At 34.6% G+C, this 20,597-nt stretch overlaps 3 protein-coding genes and 1 long non-coding RNA gene across 4 annotated transcripts; 1 reads left to right on the forward strand and 3 right to left on the reverse strand.

The window, feature by feature from the left end:
- Nucleotides 1-1,675: 1,675 nt before the first annotated feature.
- On the reverse strand, nt 1,676-6,593 carry LOC125862521 (putative inactive disease susceptibility protein LOV1). The gene is made up of 3 exons (XM_049542616.1): nt 6,371-6,593; nt 1,956-4,858; nt 1,676-1,796 (listed from the first exon to the last, which is right to left on the reverse strand). Exons 2-3 carry the CDS (start codon nt 4,800-4,802, stop codon nt 1,749-1,751), a joined length of 2,895 nt encoding a protein of 964 aa, XP_049398573.1. The 5' UTR covers nt 4,803-4,858; nt 6,371-6,593; the 3' UTR covers nt 1,676-1,748.
- Nucleotides 6,594-11,130: 4,537 nt separating this feature from the next.
- On the reverse strand, nt 11,131-14,680 carry LOC125862523 (glyceraldehyde-3-phosphate dehydrogenase B, chloroplastic). The gene is made up of 9 exons (XM_049542618.1): nt 14,486-14,680; nt 14,279-14,386; nt 13,493-13,657; nt 13,217-13,384; nt 12,562-12,722; nt 12,328-12,389; nt 12,083-12,132; nt 11,589-11,995; nt 11,131-11,460 (listed from the first exon to the last, which is right to left on the reverse strand). Exons 1-9 carry the CDS (start codon nt 14,582-14,584, stop codon nt 11,328-11,330), a joined length of 1,353 nt encoding a protein of 450 aa, XP_049398575.1. The 5' UTR covers nt 14,585-14,680; the 3' UTR covers nt 11,131-11,327.
- Nucleotides 12,624-13,621, forward strand: LOC125862534 (uncharacterized). Its single transcript, XR_007446057.1, has 3 exons — nt 12,624-12,749; nt 12,854-12,924; nt 13,482-13,621. It is a non-coding gene; the product is annotated as an uncharacterized LOC125862534 (long non-coding RNA).
- A 994-nt stretch (nt 14,681-15,674) lies between the features above and the next one.
- Nucleotides 15,675-19,676, reverse strand: LOC125862532 (uncharacterized). The gene is made up of 5 exons (XM_049542630.1): nt 19,385-19,676; nt 17,899-18,019; nt 17,424-17,520; nt 17,135-17,221; nt 15,675-15,889 (listed from the first exon to the last, which is right to left on the reverse strand). Exons 1-5 carry the CDS (start codon nt 19,443-19,445, stop codon nt 15,755-15,757), a joined length of 501 nt encoding a protein of 166 aa, XP_049398587.1. The 5' UTR covers nt 19,446-19,676; the 3' UTR covers nt 15,675-15,754.
- Between the last annotated feature and the right edge of the window lie 921 nt (nt 19,677-20,597).

Consider the following 20,597-nt stretch of genomic DNA (forward strand, 5'->3'; position numbering starts at 1 on the left):
GAATTAAAAAAATAAATTTAATATAAAAAAAAATACTAAATAGTAATAGAAAAATATTACTATTCTGTTAAATGAAAAATGGAATGAGGAGCCGACATAGTATAGTGAGCCCATGAGTTGGGCCCCCACAGTTCAACAGAAGAGTAACTTTTTGATTGGACATATCAGTCACCATATAAATGTTGATTGGTTTTTTAGTCTAATACAGAAAAAGTACATCTTCAAAGCAGGAGATTACAAATGGTTAAAGAAGGAAAAAGTAAAAAGTTCCTAAAATACCCTTGTCATACAAGCAGACATGTTCACTAAGCATGCCTGCATGTAGACTTCTAATAAGTAGGACTCCCTCTGTTCCAATTTATATGACTTACTTTTCTTTTTAGTCAGTCTCAAAAAGAATGACACATTTCTATTTTAAGTAACAATTTAGCTATAAAATGTCTATTTTACCCTTAATAAAATGATTTACAGTCACAACAAATTTCTATCATTCATTTTGGACCACAAGTTTTAAAAGTCTTCCTTCCTTTCTTAAACTTCGTGCCGAATCAAAGTACCTCATATAAAATGGGACAGAGGGAGTAGTAATTTTCACTTCAGATCGCTCACAAAAAAAATAATATTTATATTCAAATAAAACTCTATTTTTTTACTGTATTATTATTTTAAATATTACTACAAGTTTTTTTTTTTTATGTCCAACGCCCCCATAAAGTCCGTCTCAGACAGCGTACTTGACCAAATCCTTCGTAAAAGGCTGCCAAACTGACTAAAAGTATTATCAATTATAATGACAATTTAAAATATTTAAAAAATATATTTTTTTCATCTCAATTTATGTGGCACTTTTTAAATTTTGAAATTTAAATAAGTCTATGTTTGATCGTAAATTTTTCATACATGTTTTAAATATTTTGAATTGTCAATTATTGCGACTTATAGTACTTCTACCATAGTTTATAAATATATAAATTTCATTTCAAAAAATTTGAAGATTCCATGCGTAAATTGGCAGTCAAATTTAAACTGTTTGATTCTCAAAAAATAAAAAATGTCACATAAATTGAAACAATACAGTCAAAGATAGATTTGGTTAAATCTCAAAATCCAAAATGTGTCACATAAATTGAAACAAATGGAGTAATATATTTTGTTGTATTCTCTTATTATATAAGTGGGAGTTGAGGGTCTATTGAAACAACCTCTCTACCTTCTGAGATAGGGTAAGGTCTACGTCATTCTACCCTTCCCAGACCCCACTTTGTGGGACTACACTGGGTATGTTGTTGTATAATGTCTTTCCTAGAGGCATTGCACAACGAGTGAACTAATCAATATTAGTAGGAGAAGCAAATTACAGTTTTCTCTCTAAAGAGAGACATTTAAGGAAATTAATACAATGTTTCATGGATATGAGCCGAGGATCTTTTGGAAACAATCCCTCTACCTCCATGAGGCAATGGTAAGGTTTGTGTACACTCTACCCTCCCCAGAGCCCACTTAATGGGATTTCACTGGGTATGTTGTTGTTGTTTCATGGATATCAAGAACGAGAAAGTTCTGTATATATTAGAAATTACAGGCGAATCACACGTAATCATTGCAAAATTTAAAATTTTTACAGAGGATAATAAGGGCCTCACTGAGTAGACTTATAATACATAACTTTCAAGTCTAACCGATGATGAATGGTAACACAGCTTTGATTGAAGTAGCCTTGGAGATTCATTGTTCAGAATCTTAGCAAGCTACTCGTTGGTGTGACTTACATCAGAAGTATGATCAGCATTCTCCCACTGCCACGAAGAAAAATGTGTTTTCGTAAGTCCATTGATCAACAAAATCTCGAGCAAGAAGCATAAATATTCAAACCTTGTATATTATGGAAGGAATGGTGCTCGTAAACTAGTTATTTGTCTCGACAATCACATAGAGAGTTGAAGGGAGAAACTTACCGGCAAGGGGGTTAAATCATAATCTTTGAAAGTGAGAATCAAATCCCGACCCCTCATGAACTGATGGACATTCTGTTTGAACTCCTCTGGCATGTTGGTTATGATCAATTCCCTGAGACTTTGTTTTTTCCTCAGTCTTTCGGGAATGCTCATCAGTTTATTACAGCATCGGATATTTATCTCTTTGAGCTTCTCCATTGCCGCTTCCTCCACATTCCACTTTTCCAAGTTCTTCAGTTTCCAAATCTTTAGAACCAGAAGCTCTTTGAATCCTCCCTGAGGGCACACCAATTCCTTCCCCATATAGGAATCTGATAGAAGCCTGAGGACATTAAGATGTTCAAGCTTCCCAAGAATCGGCATAGGATCCTCTGTCAGCTTTGAAAGAGACAATGTGACTACTTTAAGTCCTTCAGGTAAGTCAGGCAGATTTGGTAATTTACCTAGCAAGTTTAGGTGGGAAAGATTGCTCAGACTTGACAGAGACAACGACTCGTCACCAAAATGTGATGGATGTCCTACATCATTTATGGATCGTAACCTCAATGATTGAAGAGAAGTTAAATTTGAAATCCAGTTGAGAAGGTGGTCACAATTGCTCAAACAGAAAGTAATGCCTGCCTCTCTAAGATTACACAACCGATCCAGTCCATTCTTCACTGGGCTATCATCATCTACGGACAATCCCCACAGTGTAAGGAGTGTAGGCAAAGAATCGGTATCTGAATGCTTTGGCATGTCAAGACGGATGTGACTGAGATTGAGATGCCGCAATTTCTTTGATTTCCACATGGAGGTGGGTAAGTTATTTATGTTAGTGTGCTTCACATCTAATGTCTCAAGATATGGCAAGTCACCAACGGACGAGGGAAGAGCATCCAAGAAAGTCCATCTTAATCCTAAGTATCTCAAGTGAAATAAATCACCAAGATTCTCAGGTAAACTTGGCTTATACACTCCTTCCAAGTCAAGCACCCTCAGCAATCCGAAACCCTTAGTAATTACGCGACTTAGAAGGATGCCTACTTCCTTGGCTGGGATGTCTTTCATCTGGAAATTGAATGATAAGTAAGAGCGAAGATGTTCAAACCGGGAAGCATCACTATAAATATTCTTACTGCTTGCATGCTCAACAAGCCTTCTAACATTCAAGGGAAATGAATCTTCTGTGCTTGTACTGCTGTGAACATGGAAAAGCCTGATGTTCTGGGCATTAGGCAACAGATAGTCATGGAGAACGCCTAGTAACCGACATCTTCTGGGACTGCCATCAGACCTAAATTTGGATATCTGAATCAAGCTCCGCTTGACTAGATAATCAAAGTTTTCTTGTACCACATCCTCCGGGAATTTATCTGGTTTGGGGTTTACAAAACCCTCTGAAAGCCACAAACGAAACAGCCTCCTTACCGGAATGTCGTACTCTTTAGGGAATAGCACCAGGTAGAGTACACACAGTTTCAAATGGTCAGGCAGATTCGTATAGCTAACGGATATAATGTCCTTTGTTTTCCAGTTTCTGCACAGTATCTTTTGAAGATAATGAAAGCGAGTGGTATCTCCCTCGGTCGACAACATGCTGCCAAGAAGGACAGTATTCAGGGGGAGACCACAGCACACCTTAAGAACTCGGTCCTTCAATACTTGATGTTCCTTTCCTTCCTCCCAAGTATCCCAACCAGCTTTCTTCAGGAATAAGTTCCAGCTATATTCTTCACTTAGCGTTTTCTTTTGGATATAATTCGGAGGAGAGACACAATACATCGGATTAACAGTGGTGGTGATGAGAAGTAGTATACTTCCATTTCGATTGTCTAAGAAAACAGATTTCAGTCCTTCCCACATTTGATCACTCTGTACATCATCCAACACAATCAAGTAGTTTTTTCCAATTAACCACTTCAAAAGTCTAGTTTCCAGCTCATTGGTAGCTAGATCCACAGCGTCCTTGGATTCCCCCAGCTGTTTTAGCAAGTTCTGCAATACATCTGATTTATTAGACTCTTTTGAAATGGTGACCCATGCACATCCAGACTTAAAATGTTTTTTGATTTCCCTCCTTCCGTATACTGCACGAGCCAAAGTAGTCTTGCCTGAACCCAACTCACCAGCAATTTCAACGATCCGGGCCTTTCCTTTATCAGCTGTCTTGATTAGTCTTTTCACTAAGTCATGCACTTCTTGTCTAATGTCAAACATCTCCAGTTCTTCATCAGCATAAGAATTTGTATACATGAGTCTGGCTTCTGTTTCACGGTCTAACCTCACAGACCCGTCGCTGCTGCACCTCAGAGGTTTATTTGTAGACATGAGCTTTGCTTGTTTTTCAAGGTCTAACCTCGGAGGTTTTCTATCTACCTCCAGTACTAGTTCCTCTTCATCTCTCTCTGGGATCGTAGCATAACTACATTGTGCCATTGCACGATTCTGATCACCCATATAGGTAGTTGTCCCATTGCTACACGCATGCTGTTTGCCAGTACCTTTGGGCTTTTCATCGATCACCCGTTTAATGTCTGAAGGGATTCTTTTAATCTTCCTTCTCAGCTTGTGACAAGCCATGATGTTCTTGGGAACCAGAGAGTGATTCATAAGGAAGCCCCATTTCCTGTTCTGACGGGCGATACCAAGGGTAAAAGACTCAACAGTGTCCTCAACATAGTACAGACTACACAGACACTTTTCAGCCCAACTCTTAAATGCATCACTATTTCTTTCCTCCTCATTTGTATCAGCAATGACGCGTTGCATTTTTATTAAGGCTTCCTCTATCACCGTTTTGTCTGTTATCTCGTCAGACATCTTTAGTTTCTCTACCACCACAGAAGCTATTGCTGCCAGCTCCATTTGTCCACAAGGATGCAATAGGCAAGAACAACAGCGAATATTATGAAGATCCAAACCTACAAGTTGATCCGGAGAAAATTGTCAAAAAACCACAACAACAACTGGTGAAGGTACAGTATACACATGCCTTACCCCTACCTCAGAGAGCTATAGAGGTTGTTTCCGATAGACCCTCGCCTCAAGAAAAACAGCCAAAATTGTTACAAGATCAAGGACCTGATATTCACTTAAGACTAGTTTAATTAAAACAGTGAACTAAAATAGACACTTCTTCTCCTCATGTTATTGTAACCAGGATTGTCGTGTTGATCTCACACTCAGATATAAACAAATTAAGGATGAACCGTTAAAAAATACTAGCTAGCATCAAACAATTTATCAATATATTGTATTAATTTATCAAAAATTCACTACTTTTTGAAGGATCCAACACGAACCCATCGATATTTTTGAAGAGTCTAAGAGCCCGTTTGGATTGACTTAAAAATTGATCAAATCTACTTTTAAGTCAGTTTTTTACTTCTGGAAGTATTTGACAAATATAAAAAATAACTTAAAATAAGTCAAAAATGACTTAAAATAATATATGAAGTGTTTGACAAGGTAAAAAATGACTTAAAATAAGTCAAAAATCAAAAGTAGATCTCCCTTACTTTTTATATTTTGACTTAAAAGTCATTTCAGTTTGACTTTGTATTTTTGACTTAAAAATTACTTTTTTTAAGCTAATCCAAACGGGCTCTAAGCAACATAGGTCTACATCACACCCCTTGGTATGCGGACCTTCCCGTGACCCTTCGTAAACATGGGATGTTTTACGCATCGTGCTTCCCTAAATGCCAATTATCCAAGACATAGATATAAGGACCTCTAGAACATTAACCAAACCCATCTACAGATTAAGTCACATTTACATCAAATTTTATCATGAAACTCAGAATTCAAAACTAAGCCCTTCACCATACAACAACATACCCAGTCCCGGAAAGTGGGATCTTGGAAGGATAGACTGTATGCAGATCTGATCTCTAGGTAGAACAGTTGTTTCTGATAGACCCTCAACTCAAGATAAAAACTGTCTAGGAAAAAAAGTAATGGAAATAAAGGAAACAACAAATAATAAACAGCGCAATACTACTCCGTACAATAAAATAATATTATAATCAAACTACACGAAACAACATATAATAAACAGAAATCAAAGAATAAGAAACAAGAGTAATACTACCCCTACTAGAATGGACAACAAGTTAATACCCTAAACCCTTCACCATATTAACAGAAAATTGACTATAATTATGAAATAAGTACCCATAAACTGTAAATCAACATCTACACAACATATACATCAAAAATAATTTTAACCATATATAAATAAAAAATGAGTACAGTACTTTTGAGGCAAAACATACTCTTTTAAAAATCCAATGAATTGAATACTAAAAATCTTTAAAAAATTAAACTCATAAAACTTAAATTCTAAATTTACCTTTAACAATATAGTAGCAAAACAAGAAACAATTTTATGAACAAACCAACATTAGATTTTTTTGAGAGAAAAAAAATACCTGAAAAAAGAGCTCTGGTAAAAACACTCTTTGAGAATGTCTATTGAAATGTGTACCACAAAGACTACCAATTTTTTTTTATGATTCAGAAATCTCTAAGGATTAGTGACGCACAATTCGAAAAATAGTAGTAATATTTTTAAAATGAAAAAAATTCTGAAGACAGTAATACATAATTTGAAACTCGATGAATAATGAACTCGTAAGGAAGAATATGGGAAGTTGCAATAGTAATGTCTCTCACCTCTCATTGAATGCTGTCATGGAAATAGTCAAAAGTCTAGCAGATTAGGTGTAAGTGTTCCGAATAAATTTTATTGGAAAATATCTTTCATGCATTAATTGAGTTTTTTTTTTTTTTTTAATGTTAGTTAAGTAAGTAAAAGAAATCTTTTAAATAAATATTACGAGAGGTATGGGTGGAGATGAAAGTTGTGGGGGTAAAGGTGAATTTATATTGGGTTTAATTCTTTTTCTATACTCAAATAATATATTTATTTTTAGGGAAAATGCGTAAGTACCCCCAGTCTATGCCCAAAATCTCTGAGACACACCTAATCTTTACTAAGGTCCTATTACCCCCTGAACTTATTTTTTAATTAATTTTCTACCCCTTTTCGGCCTACGTGGCACTATCCTTGAAAAAAATTGTCAACACGCGCTGGGCCCACAATAAATAACTTACAATTCAAAAAATAATTAAAATAATATTATTTAATTAATTAGATGTTTAATTTAGTTCAGGGGTAAAATGGTAAGCCAACTTTTCATCTTTGGAGCTTCCCACTTATAATAATACTAGTTCTCGACACGTGCTTTGCACGTGCATATTACACGTTTAAGTTATTATTTAAGTTATTAAAAAAGGTAAATTATTAAATTTTAATCGGGTACATATTCAAAATATTTAAATGGATTATAAGACAAATATTTGAAGTATTTAAACTTTTTATTAGTTTATTAAGAATAGAATATTTTAAAAAATATCTATAGAATTTTAAACGATGTAACACATAATTATATTGAAAATTGCTCAAAGTGGTAATAATGAGGTGACTTATTTAGTATATAAATCTTTATATGTTGGTGTATATTGTATCCTACCATTTAAATTACTTTTATCATGATTAAAACTATTGTCGCCAATATGACATAAGGGTCAACAATGCATTTTAAAATATATCTTGATTGTACATAACCCATCATAGATGCATACGATGCCAACAATAACATTTACAGAAAATAAAATGATAAATCCTTCTTACAAATACTTATCATATCCTAATAATCACGATTGAACCTGAAAAAGCTCTATTAAATTTATGTGTCAAACTGTTAATCCAAAGACAATATAATTTATACATTCTGATTATAAAGCTCTAGATCTTATTAAAATGAGAATTTAAAATCAAAACGTAAGGACAAAGACAAGGGAATGAATGTAGTCACGATTATAATAGGGTGTACACTAATTTATCCGAAGAGTAAAGTTGTATAGACTAAAAAATGTTCTTGGTATACTCCTATTAAAATCTATAGTGTATATAAAAATTTTCTAATGAAGTTCACCTTTTTTCTCATTGTATATGAAACTTCAGATGTTGTCCAAAAGAAAATTACATTATAATTAAAGTGTGAGTTACAATAAATAGCAAACGAAAATAGATATAATTATTGTATTACACAAATCAAAAAAAGTTATTTAGATGATGATATCGACAAAACTATCAAAGCAGATAGCGTCCTATTACAATTTACAATATGTAAGACGAAAAAAGAATAACTCTTCCCTAAATAAAGAATGAGAATTAGCCAAACTATTACTGCATATTCTGTCTAAATGATGAAACAAACTTTACCATCTTGTAAAATAATTGGATGGATAGTTGTCATTTACCTTCGAGTAATTTGGTTGTCATATGAAATTTAGTTTTTCAACTTCCTTTATCCATTTTAGAAATAGGAGTGGTTTTTTACTATTTTCTAGTAGTTCAATTGGAGAAGTCTAAAGGTTAGACTAATTTTAAATGTCCTACATTCATTGTAAATGAATGTGGTGTGCATTGAATTTCATCTCTTAGAATTCTTCATGCTTCAAAAAAAACGTGGGTCATTCTCATTCACATATCTTACTTAATTCCATCATCATTAAATAATTTAATGCACATTGAATACTTTTAAAACTGATTCCATCTATATATAATTAGTTATTAGAATATATATTTGGTTTTGTAAAAAAATAAAATAGAAATAGTATTTTGAAGGTAAAAAGGTATTTCAACTTTTCATTTTGATGTTCCCACTTTTAGTATAATATGATATGATATAATTATCTCACTCAAGCTTTGTTGATTACTCCCTCCGTCCACTTTTAATTGTCATGGTTTCCTTTTTAGAGTCAAACTATAAAAACTTTTGACTAACATTTTACGATATATTTTTTCATTATATTGATATGCAAAAAATTACAATTTATAGTACTTTTCGTATAGTTTTTGAATATCTAATTTTTTTGTTTAAATATCAAATTAATATACTGGACACGCGCCCATATCATTGAGTAGTTAAATTTAAAAAATCATATTATTATTTTAAGTTCTATGTTTGAGTTATGAAAATAATTAATGTTGAGTTGTTGACTACGAAGAAAATGTTCTTGTCCCATCAAAAGCCTTAAATATCTTTTTGTACTTTTTGNTATTGATATGCAAAAAATTGCAATTTATAGCACTTTTCGTATAGTTTTTGAATCTCTAATTTTTTTGTTTAAAATATCGAATTAATATACTGGACACGCTCCCATATCATTGAGTAGATAAATTTAAAAAATCATATTATTATTTTAAGTTCTATGTTTGAGTTATGAAAATAATTAATGTTGAGTTGTTGACTACGAAGAAAATGTTCTTGTCCCATCAAAAGCCTTAAATATCTTTTTGTACTTTTTGGTTTGCCTCGATGCCTTATTTTAAGTTCTATATTTGGCTCTAACAATAATAATCTTATTATGCATTGACATATACACATTCATTATAGTAAGAAACCGATGATAAATTTATACAAAGTAATTGAGAAAAATGAACATACGTTATATATCAACTACTGTTTATTTTAAAGGTGAGGATTATACATATTTCTATTTTATAAGTCTATTAAAATTATATTTAAATTTACATATATAAGCGATAATGAAACTTTAACAAAAACGAACAACCTTTATTTACTAAAGCTAATTATTATTTGGCAATCAAGGCCAATAATAAAAAAGTTTACAACTAATTGCTTGAAATTTTAGTATGGTCTCTTCTTTGATGGTGTAAAATGTGTATTTACCTCATTGAACTTGCTTAAAGTACGATTCATTTCATCAGTAGTTGCTTTCTCTATCATATATATTTGTAGTACATTTATAAACAAAAAAAAAAAGGAAAAACATAAGATTATCATTTCAAATGAAACAAACAGAAGAATGTACCTAAAAATAAAATTATACATAAAATCTATATTTATAAAGATAAAACCACAAATTTGGCTCAATCTTTGTTGCCTAAATACATATATGAAAATTTTAAAGAGAAAACAAGTTGTTTAATACCCTCTTAAGGGACCATTGGGGGAATTATCTCCAGACAGGTGATCTTCCTTCATCATGGTAGATGTTTTCAGCCATATGCCAGATTTGTAATAATATATTATCTGAACTTTTGCTTGTATGCCGGCAACCACGAATAAATAGCAACTTTGCTACCAAGGCAACAAGCATATTTGTCCAAGAAGCTAAGATGGTTTCATTCTTTGGATTCCATCCAGCCTACTTCCTCTTAATTTGTGACTATCCAAATGAGTGTATGTCTGTCATGGTACTCTGATGTAGCCATTTGAATTTCATACAATGAGCCTATTTATTTATAGTGATGTAACCCTTTAAATTCCGTACGTAACTGATTATAGTCTTCATGCACCCTTTCAAATTTCCTAATTAAGTTATTAAGTCTTTTCAACTTTCAAATTAATTGACAAAAAATGTTGCTCAATAATATTATTTAATTACTTTTTAATTTGTTGTAAGGACTAAATGGTAATTCAACTTTGAAGATGGGAAGCAGCTTCCCACTTTTAATAATATATGATGATATGATGATGATGATTCACAATCCGTAAGGGTGATCAAGTTGAACACTCTACATTGAAAAATTATAACTTTTGATTGTTTCCAGGGAATAACATCCACAACGTAGTAATTAAACAGTCTTATCTCTCCATAGTTTATTGATTTATTGTCATTCAAGGTTTGCAGTTGTTAGCTTTCGCATGACACCATGTTGTTTTGATCTCAACATTGCAAGTTGCAACCTAACATAAATAATATATTTTCTCTCTAGCATTTTATAACTTTTTACATAAAGTGATCATACAATTAGGTGCTTATCCATGTAAAAGAATCAAAAGTAACTGTAAGGATGTGTTCAATATGAAGAAAAAATGCAGATGCTTGCAAAAAAACTTCATGAGCATGCATAGGACACACAAGTTCTTCTATGGTCATGGTGTCCAAATTCTTGTACTCGTCAATAGAGACGGTAGCATAACTAAATATTGAATCAATGGATCATAGAAGTTTTATTGTCTCGTTCATCCTTCAAGTTTTCACCATATTTTCTCCTCTATGTTACCCCGGGTTTCATGACCGATGCATTGAAGCAAAATATCCTAATCGAATGTCATTAGTTTAGTTAACGAGGTGAAATTAAGCAGAGATCTTGAAATGTAAAACAGAATTCCTTGTTGAAATGCATCCTGGTTAGTGGTGAAACCAGTCTATATGACTGTACACATGATTTCGAAACTGTGTGATTTTACTGTCATTCGTTCATTTATAAATTTTTGAACAAGGGAAATAATTTAGCTTCAAAAATCATCCATGCGGAATTTCAAACAGGAAAAGAAAGCAGAGAGATTATTCGTAGACTTTGCATTCTTTGTCTGCAGGGTTTGTCTTGCAGTAGTCCTCTAAGGCGTCTCCGCTCCCTTCTGCAGCTGAACCGGGCCATTTGTTTGCTACCAGATGAGCTAAGTCGACCACACGTTGGCTGCAATTTTACCAAGTATGATCACAAGTGAATCAACGGTATATGTGTGCATATGCATGTGTATTTTTAATGTAAATGAGTTTTCAGGTTGGTTGTATAAGTATGCGAAATGATTGTGTTCAGTTTACCTGTATCCCCATTCGTTGTCATACCAAGCGACAATCTTGACCATGTCGTCTCCCATAACCATGGTTAAAGAGGAGTCGATGGTGGTGGAAACATCACTGCATCGGAAGTCAACTGACACAAGAGGCTCATCACAAACAGCCAATATGCCATTCAACGGACCGTCAGCTGCCTTTCTGAAAGCTGCATTGACATCTTCAGCTGAAATTCCTTTCTTTTCAACATTGATAACAAGGTCAACAACCGAAACATTAGGTGTTGGCACTCGGAGAGCAATTCCATTGAGCTTTCCCTTGAGCTGAGGTAGCACTAGTGACACAGCCTTTGCTGCACCAGTGCTGGTCGGGACTATGTTCAATGCTGCAGCTCTCGCTCTCCTCAAGTCACGGTGTGATGCATCCAGAAGCCTCTGCATACAACATAATCAAATCTATTCAATGTCATTGGAAGCTGCACGTTTCACAAATTCCCCTTTTGTATCGTATATAATGATTACCTGATCTCCGGTGTAAGAGTGAGTTGTTGTCATGGTTCCCTTAACAATACCTTCAAAGTGAATGGAAATAGTCAAACAACATATTCAGCGTAATCCTACAAGTGAGGTCTGGGAGGGTGGTGTGTACACAGCCTTACCCCTACCTTGTGAAGGTAGAGAGTCCGTTTCCAATGATATAAATAGTCGAACATTTAAAACCACATAAATTTGAACAATGTTTTCAACAGTATTAATCTGCTACTTACCAAATTCTTCATCCAGGATTTTTGCAAAAGGGGCCAAGCAGTTGGTGGTGCAAGAGGCATTGCTGCATTTATAAAGATAGAACATTAATTCGATGTCTTCTTGAACATTAAATATACTCCCTCTGTCCAAATTTATATGACACTCTTTCATTTTTAGTCAGTCCCAAAAAAGAATGACACTTTATTTCTTAAACTATGTGTCCAGTCAAACACGTTCACAGAAATTGCACTGACCTTACGATATTGGCAACCTCGTGAGAGTAGTCTTGTTCATTCACTCCAACAACATAGGTAGGAATGTCAGCACCTTTTGCTGGAGCAGTGATGATAACTTTCTTGGCACCAGCTTGGATGTGCTTCCCAGCACCCGGACCATCAACGAACACACCGGTTCCCTGTGAGTTTTCAAACAACATTATTAGGTAACTTAATAGGCATCTTTCCTCAGGATTCATCATGTTGAATGCTGGACTTGTTATTGATCAATCTCAACAAGTTAAATCTTGGTTGATTATATTCCGTTAAGCAAATAATGAGTAACTTTTGGAGGATCAGGCACACATCTGACAACATTTTGGAAGGGTCCGAGCAGCATAGGTATGCATCAGTCAAATGTTATGATGGGATGAATTATGACATTAGCTACGTTAATTATGTATATTAGCATGAAATCGAGAGCTAGTAGATGTGTTAATGATTCCTAAACTAGCAGAAAATCCGACTAGTTGAGTAATAGTACAAGTTTAGCTTAACACATCGGTAAAGAGACTGTTTCTGATAGACCCTCAGCTCAGATATTACAAGTACTAAAAGTAGAATCTACCAATAACCGAGGGATCAAAAATGCTATTAACGTGTCGTTTATCAGAGTTTGGTACAAGTTGTTTACCTCAATAACAATGTCAATACCAAGCTCAGCCCATGGAAGCTTAAGAGGATCCCTGCTAGAGACAACCTTAATGTTCTTTCCATCAACACTAATGGTTTCATTATCCACTATTTTCACATCAGCCTTGAATGTTCCCAACATGGAATCATACTTTAGCAAGTGAGATGCCTGCATTAACATAATATTTGCAATACATTTAGCATTGGACCGCGAAAATTTTGATAGTAAAACCAACAATTGCTATAAATGTGCTGATTTTTTGCAGGTAAAGCTCACATTCTTGACACCACCACTGTCATTGACGACAACGACATCTAGTGGTGAGTCCTTGCGTCCATGCCAACAACGGAGGAAGTTCCTGCCAATTCGTCCGAAACCATTGATGGCAACCTTCAATTTGGCAACAGTTTCTCCTTTCACAGGTCCTGCTGATCCTGTGGTCTAATTTGGGATAAAAGTAAATGAGTTTCAGGAAAAAAAGGTACAAAACACTACTGTTTTTCCGTTAAATTTTTCTATGATAGACGGTCAGAACTTCATTTAGGCCCTAAATTGATGAATGATGATCCTACATTTATTTCGTATCCTCGTGAATTGACATAGGTCATTGGTTTGGTTCTGGCTGTTTTAACTACATCTTTTAGCGTAATTGGTTATTCCTTGCCTCGAAACCAAATTGGTTATTAGAAGTGAAAACAGAACACACCTTGAATTCAAGACTACTATTTGTTATCTTAGTGTTTCTTATCTCATGTTTCACTCTATATGACAATGTTTGAGTATGTACTAAGTGTAGGTGAAAAAATAAAAAACTTAATAGAGCTTGTTACGTTTAAACATGACATGATATTTCTATGGCTATAAGAACATGCCAATAACAGTAAAACGAGACGTTATGGTGAAAAAGTTACAAATATAGAAATACGTCATTCTTCTCAGAACAGACTAATGAGGAAAGAGTGTATATTCATAAGTATTGAAAAGATCAATATTCTGTTATGTTTAGTGTTTTGCTTCGCGGTCTAAAGCAGATGTTTTACTGAGTACAGTAAAAATGCTTACCTTGGGAGTGAGTTGAGCAGACACAACATCAAAGAAGGAAGACTCTCTGTTACAAAATGTCACACATCCACTCGATCGAAGACCAGAGAACTCTGCTACTTCAAATTTCTACAAAAAAAAAAAAAAACAGATAAATTAACAAACACATTTACTAGAAGAAAGAATCTTCTTTTTTTTTCGAATTTTATTTGGAGAAAAAGTAAATACCTTAGAGAAGCATTGAGTAGGGAAAGAGTAAGAGTTCTTAGATAGAAGCCTTGTGCTTGTAGGAATTCTTGAAGGAGCCAAAGCTGCATGAGAAGCCATGGTTTTGTATATTTGACAAAAACTACTTAAATCCTTTGCTATATATATATACTTTTCAAGTTTACTTTTTTTTAAAATTGTTGAAATTAACTTTTGGTTACAAATTGAGGTTCAAAAAATGAGTGGTGCATCATCAAGATTTGATAAGAGATAAGATGATCTATGTCCTCATGTATATATGTATGTATTTTTTTTTCCCACCTTGATCATCATCAACAATCTCAACCACAAATTATTGGAAAATTTCATGTTATCCTTATTTACTTACCATAATTGTGGAAACAAATTAAAACATCCTTCCCATCATTTTACATTAAGAAAATGCATCACAAAGAGCAGAGTGATAGCAACGCATGTGACACTCTTTCTTTTTTAGTTTACTTCAACCAGAACGACTTCACTTTATATTGACATGTTTGTTACCGCAAATATCTATCACGAAGTCGTCTCAGGTTCAAATCTTCAGAGAGATTAAAAAAACTAGATGATTTCGTTTCAATTGTTCAAAACCTTGATGGATAGAGTTACCTAATACTTATGTTGATGAAAGATAGCAAGAACCTAGTGGAGTTAGCCAACTTGCGAACAAATTGACTCAAACACCACAATTATAATTCTTTTTAAAAGAATCACAAATTTCAAAAACAAAAATCCTTTTTAATTTTATTTTTTTACATGTTTAGTGAAAAACCATCACCAAAAATGGAAAGGAGGGAATATTTACTTATTTTGTTTGGCATTATTCTGGGCAACTGGAGAAGTAGTACAAGAATAATACCACTATCCATTCATTAGAGGACAGGACAATTTAGAGATGGTCTTGCAGAAGGATAATATTTTTTTTGGTATAGAAAAGAACTCTATCCACAAAACACCAGTGGTCCTCTGTGATTCAATAACCAATCACTTGCAAGTTACTCGATACTTGTGCTCGTGGAAGGTAACAGATACTTGGTAAACCAATGGAATTTGCTGGTGAATGATAGCAAATTCACCAAACGTTTCGATTGTTCTCCCACTTAATTATCCGTGTGTTATGTTAAACTTGTATTTTCACTTCATATTTAATGGTAATGTAGTTTTCAAATAGTCCAGATACAATGCTCTTGGAATTTGATCAATGTCTTCAGAAAGTTTATCCATTTACATGAAAACCAATTGAAGTGTTGTTTATACAACACTTTCAACTTCATCTAGGTTCACTGCAGCTCCATTTTCTGCATCCCCGGACCTCAACTGGTTGGAGATGTCGTCAATAGCATCATTCAGCTGGACGATCTTCTCCGTTAGTATCTTGCGTTGTTTCTGCAGACGAAACAGCATGCATACATTAGAAAAACGTAAAACAGGAATAAGAATATTGTTCTCAAACTTAGTTCTTTAGTCCTTCGGCAGCTTTTTTTGTAACCTCCGGAAGCTATATGATTCAAGCAAAGTAACAAACTCAGATAAAGGTGATAGGTTTGATGCAACAAGCCTGCTCCTCTTTCTTGCAATAGACAAAGAGAGAGAAACCGTGGAGAAGAAAGCACGACGTACTAGTATAGATCACCTAACTAGGTTCATTTAAAGACCAAGAAAAACATCGTCTTTTGGTTAGCTCCTCGAGATTGAATAGAGTCACATTATAATGGAGCTAACATTTGCTACTGTTGTATGTTTTGCATCTCCTAGATGCCAGTAATGAAACATCTTACTTAACAAAAATAAAAAATAAGAAGACCAATTGAGTAGCATCTATGTATAGATAAACGAAAGCCTTCTAAAAGGGGAGTGTCAAAGCATCGTTTAAGTAGTAATCAAATAACACTTTAGTTCTAAAACCGTAGAACATCTTCACCCAAAGGTGTGGCCCAATAGTCAATGAAGTGGGGTAAGAACCACGAGGTCTCAAGTTCAAATCCAAGGGAGACAAAAAACACAAGGCGATTTCTTCTCATTTATCCTAACTTTAGTGGACAGAGTTACATGGTACTTGCTAGTGGGAAGTGAAAAGTATCCCGTGGACTTAATCGAGGTGCATGTAAGCTAGACTGGACACCAACGTTATCAAAAACTTAGCAGTGACTGGTCCCAGAGTATTTTCTCTAGCCTGTCTTTACATCTCTTGCAAGGTACTTCGTCTCATAAGTTCATGACTACATAACGGAACTCACATAAACTAACAAATAACTCTATCATCACCCTTTTGTCCAACTAAAATACTACTTAGGAGAACCAATTGAAGCGGATAGCAGTAGCTAGTTATACAGAAGTAGCGAAGCACCAAATCTCAGCAATCAGGATTCAGGACCATTGCCCATTCACCTTAAATCTTTATAGGTGAAGATCGAGGAAGGAAGACTCAAAAGCAACAGATAGCTACACCTAAGAGTATTACACTTAAAAGGAGGGATTTATTCAGCCAGAATGGAGGATTCTGATATATAATAGGTGGATTGTTGTGTGTGTCTACACTCACACGAAGCGCGTGCATGCACCACAAAATAAAAGACACTATTTCTCTCTCTTACTGCTTCCTCATAAAAGACGTACATAATATTAACTTACCTCCAATGCTTTTTCTTCATCATATATAAACTTGGGCAATTTTCTCATGAGGTCCTTCCTATCTGTTTCGGCTAATGCCTTGCTTATCTGTAGAAGAGAAATTAAAGGGCAGTCAGCTTACTGCTCCCAGGTACACCGCAAGAGAAGAAATGCAGAGAAGGCATTTATCAATGAGTGATGTCGCAAATTCACAAGTATTTAACGAGCAAAGACGACCAAAGGCAGTGACTAATACAAGTGCTACAGCACTTTACCCGAAAATAAGCTAGTTTTAACTTAGAATGATTACCTCTGGTGCGAAGATACAACCAAGTGCACCAACGATTACTCCTCCTAAAAGAAATCCACCTACAAAGATGCTTGAATTGCTTGGCCTTCCACCATCACTGCCAATTGACAAGAAAGACAAACATCCCATAAAGTATGTTCTCCTATCGGTGGATCACCAATGTATGAAAGAAACAAAACTACAACACTCTTTTTCCTATTTAATGGAAAGAGCCAGGTTTGCTTCTGTCACTCAGGTATCAATTGGATTTATAGTTTTGCAGAATAACGGTCAGACCAAACTAAATAATTGAAGGACCAGGAAGGTTCTTTTGAGTTGATTTGGTTTAATTATAGCTCACATTAACTTATTTAGATGAAAATATCATCTACCTGAAAGACAAGTGAGTGTGACAACCAAACAAAAAGAAGTGTGATATATCATCAATGTATAAGTTGCATACAAGTAGAGAACGTAAGAACAAGAGAAGCAATACCTATATTCTGCTTGCACGGTTAATGATCTTCTAGATGAGGATGATTTTCCTCCATGCCTAGGACTGAAGGCCAATTTGGTGGTGCCACTGACACTTTTATCTGCCGACTTCAAACTAGATCCTAGCACATTGATAAAGTTACTGGACTTATACCACATCACTCATGTAGGTTTGGGTGAAAGAGGGAGCCATCAATGCAACATATGATCATGTACTACTAAAACCAATCATATCCATGTGTTAGTTCAACCAGACGCAAAATTTAAGAATGTTTGGAAAACTGTTGAATCTTGTGGACTTAAATTAGAGATGTTAACATACCAAAACTACCCTTTGGATCTTGTATCTTAAACATGTCATTCCTATAAGAGTGTCATTAAGGATAAAATAAGAATGTTGAAACGAAGGTAGTGCAATCTAAGGATAGTGTTTCTCTATTTCTTAAATTTCGTATCCAGCAAAACACTACCATATAATATGGAGGACATGAATATTTTTTTCATGATAGTGACAACTTGTGCACCTTGACTAATTCCACCTAATACCTGCTATCTCCCACCAACTCAGGTACCTAGAGTTGTACCCAACAACTCTGACTACAAGACTATCAAAAGAAATCACCTAGTTTTTAAAGCAAATTGGTGTTCCTTAAAACTGGATGTTCCATATATGTCACACTTATCACATACAAGTCTCTGATCAGAGCGAAAAAACAACTTAACGGAGGTATAACAACAACAGAGATCCTCTATCCCAACTAGCCTATAGCTATTGAGGCAATTTCTCTTTGTTCTTAGCTAAGTTCTCAAGTTCTTTCGAGACACAAATTACTCTATGCAGCACTTAGGTTACTACTTTAACAGTTAATATCAGTAAACAACAACAAAAACATACACAACGTAATCCCGCAAGTGGGGTTTGGGAAGGGTGGTGTGTACGCAGATATTACCCTACCAACGCTAAAATCAGTAGGTAACAACATACCTAGTGTAATCACAGAAGTGATGTCCGGGGAGGATGATGTGTACACATACCTTACACGTACCTTATGCTTGTGAAGGTAGAGAGGCTAGATTCTCAGCTCAAGTAAAGCATCTCAAACCTAAAATCAGTAGAGAACAACAACAACACAGTGTAATCCCACAAGTAAGGTCAGAGTAGGGTGGTGCGTAGGCCTATGGCCTACCTTACCCCTACTTTGTACTCATGAAGGTAGAGAGACAGACTTTGAAAGACCCTCAACTCAAGTAAAGCATATCAAAGCTAAAATCAGTAGAGAACAAAACACAAATCTTGAAATAATCATTCAATTATGCTATTACGAGCTAGATTAGTGAATACACAGGGTAAATTAAGCTCAAATACCAACTAATCAACACACCATACTCGAAATTACCATAAAGGGTGCATCAAAAACAGCAAATTACAACAAATAATCCAAACCCCATGAATAAAAATGTAAAATTTACAAGATTTAAAGAATTACCAGAAGTGAAATGCAGAGAAGGGATTGTTGATAAAAGCAAAGAATTCGAAATAGCTATCATCCTGTAAGGTTAGGGGAAGTGGGTAAAAATGAGGTGGAAGACTGTCACCGGAAAATGAATTAACGGCGGAGGATGGTGGCCGGCCGGCGCAGGGAAGAGTGACAGTTGGAGAGCAGGAGAAGAAAAGATAATAATATCAAGAATAGTGATAATTTGTTTCTTTAGTTTGGAAGATGATGATCAACATAGTTAACAACTGACACGTGGATATTTGGAAACCAAAGTCTCGTAATAATCCATAAAAATCAACAAATCGTGACATCTGGTTAAAGATGGAAAAATACTTATCACTCTAGCATAACTCTCGATAGTGTTGCATCGTGTTATTTATGTTAAGAAAAAAACTCAAATATATCATAGAACTTTGATAAAAAGGTTATTTACGTCACTGTTAAAAGTTTGGGTCATTTATGTCATTTGTGTGGATGAGTGTTTTTTCAAACAGAAATGACATAAATGAGTCAAGCTTTTAACGGATAGTGTAGATAAACCTTTTATCAAAATCCGATGGTATATTAAAGCTTCTTGCTAGACTTCACTCGATTGAGAATATCATTAATTAATAAAAATGTGTTCTCTCTAACCGCTTAAATTTTTAAATGAGATGATTACACACTTCAACATGTTATCAGAGCAGGTAGAGGTCCTACAATCGGATCTCATCGCCACCCAAAATAAAAAGAATTTAGTTTAAGCTTTTAAATGAAATGGTCACACACTTGGTGATAGTATTTGCTTTTTTAAGTAAATCACTCAGGTGAATGTTCTAAGTGATTCTCATGAAAAAAAAAATTGTGTGCGTAAAATCTTAATTGTTAATCTAATAATCGTATCAATAACTATCAACAATCGATAAATGGATATTTTAATGAGTCTGCAACGATTTAACATGTCTACAAATTGATAATCAAGTAACAGTAATCACTTTGTATTGCTGGAGATTGGTATGGGCCTCCGGGTACGTCATTGGAGCGGCCCAATGAGGAACAAAATATAGTGGACTGGGCCAAACTGTTACTACCTAACAAGAAGAAGCAAAGGAAACTAATGGACCCAAGCCTTGAGGGATAATGAACTTTTAAATGGAGAAACTATGTAATTAGACATACTCCATTATCATATATACTATTATTATTTATATTTTTAAAATAT

The sequence above is a fragment of the Solanum stenotomum genome, chromosome 4 (assembly GCF_019186545.1).
Source record: "Solanum stenotomum isolate F172 chromosome 4, ASM1918654v1, whole genome shotgun sequence".
NCBI classification, from domain to species: Eukaryota; Viridiplantae; Streptophyta; class Magnoliopsida; order Solanales; family Solanaceae; genus Solanum; species Solanum stenotomum.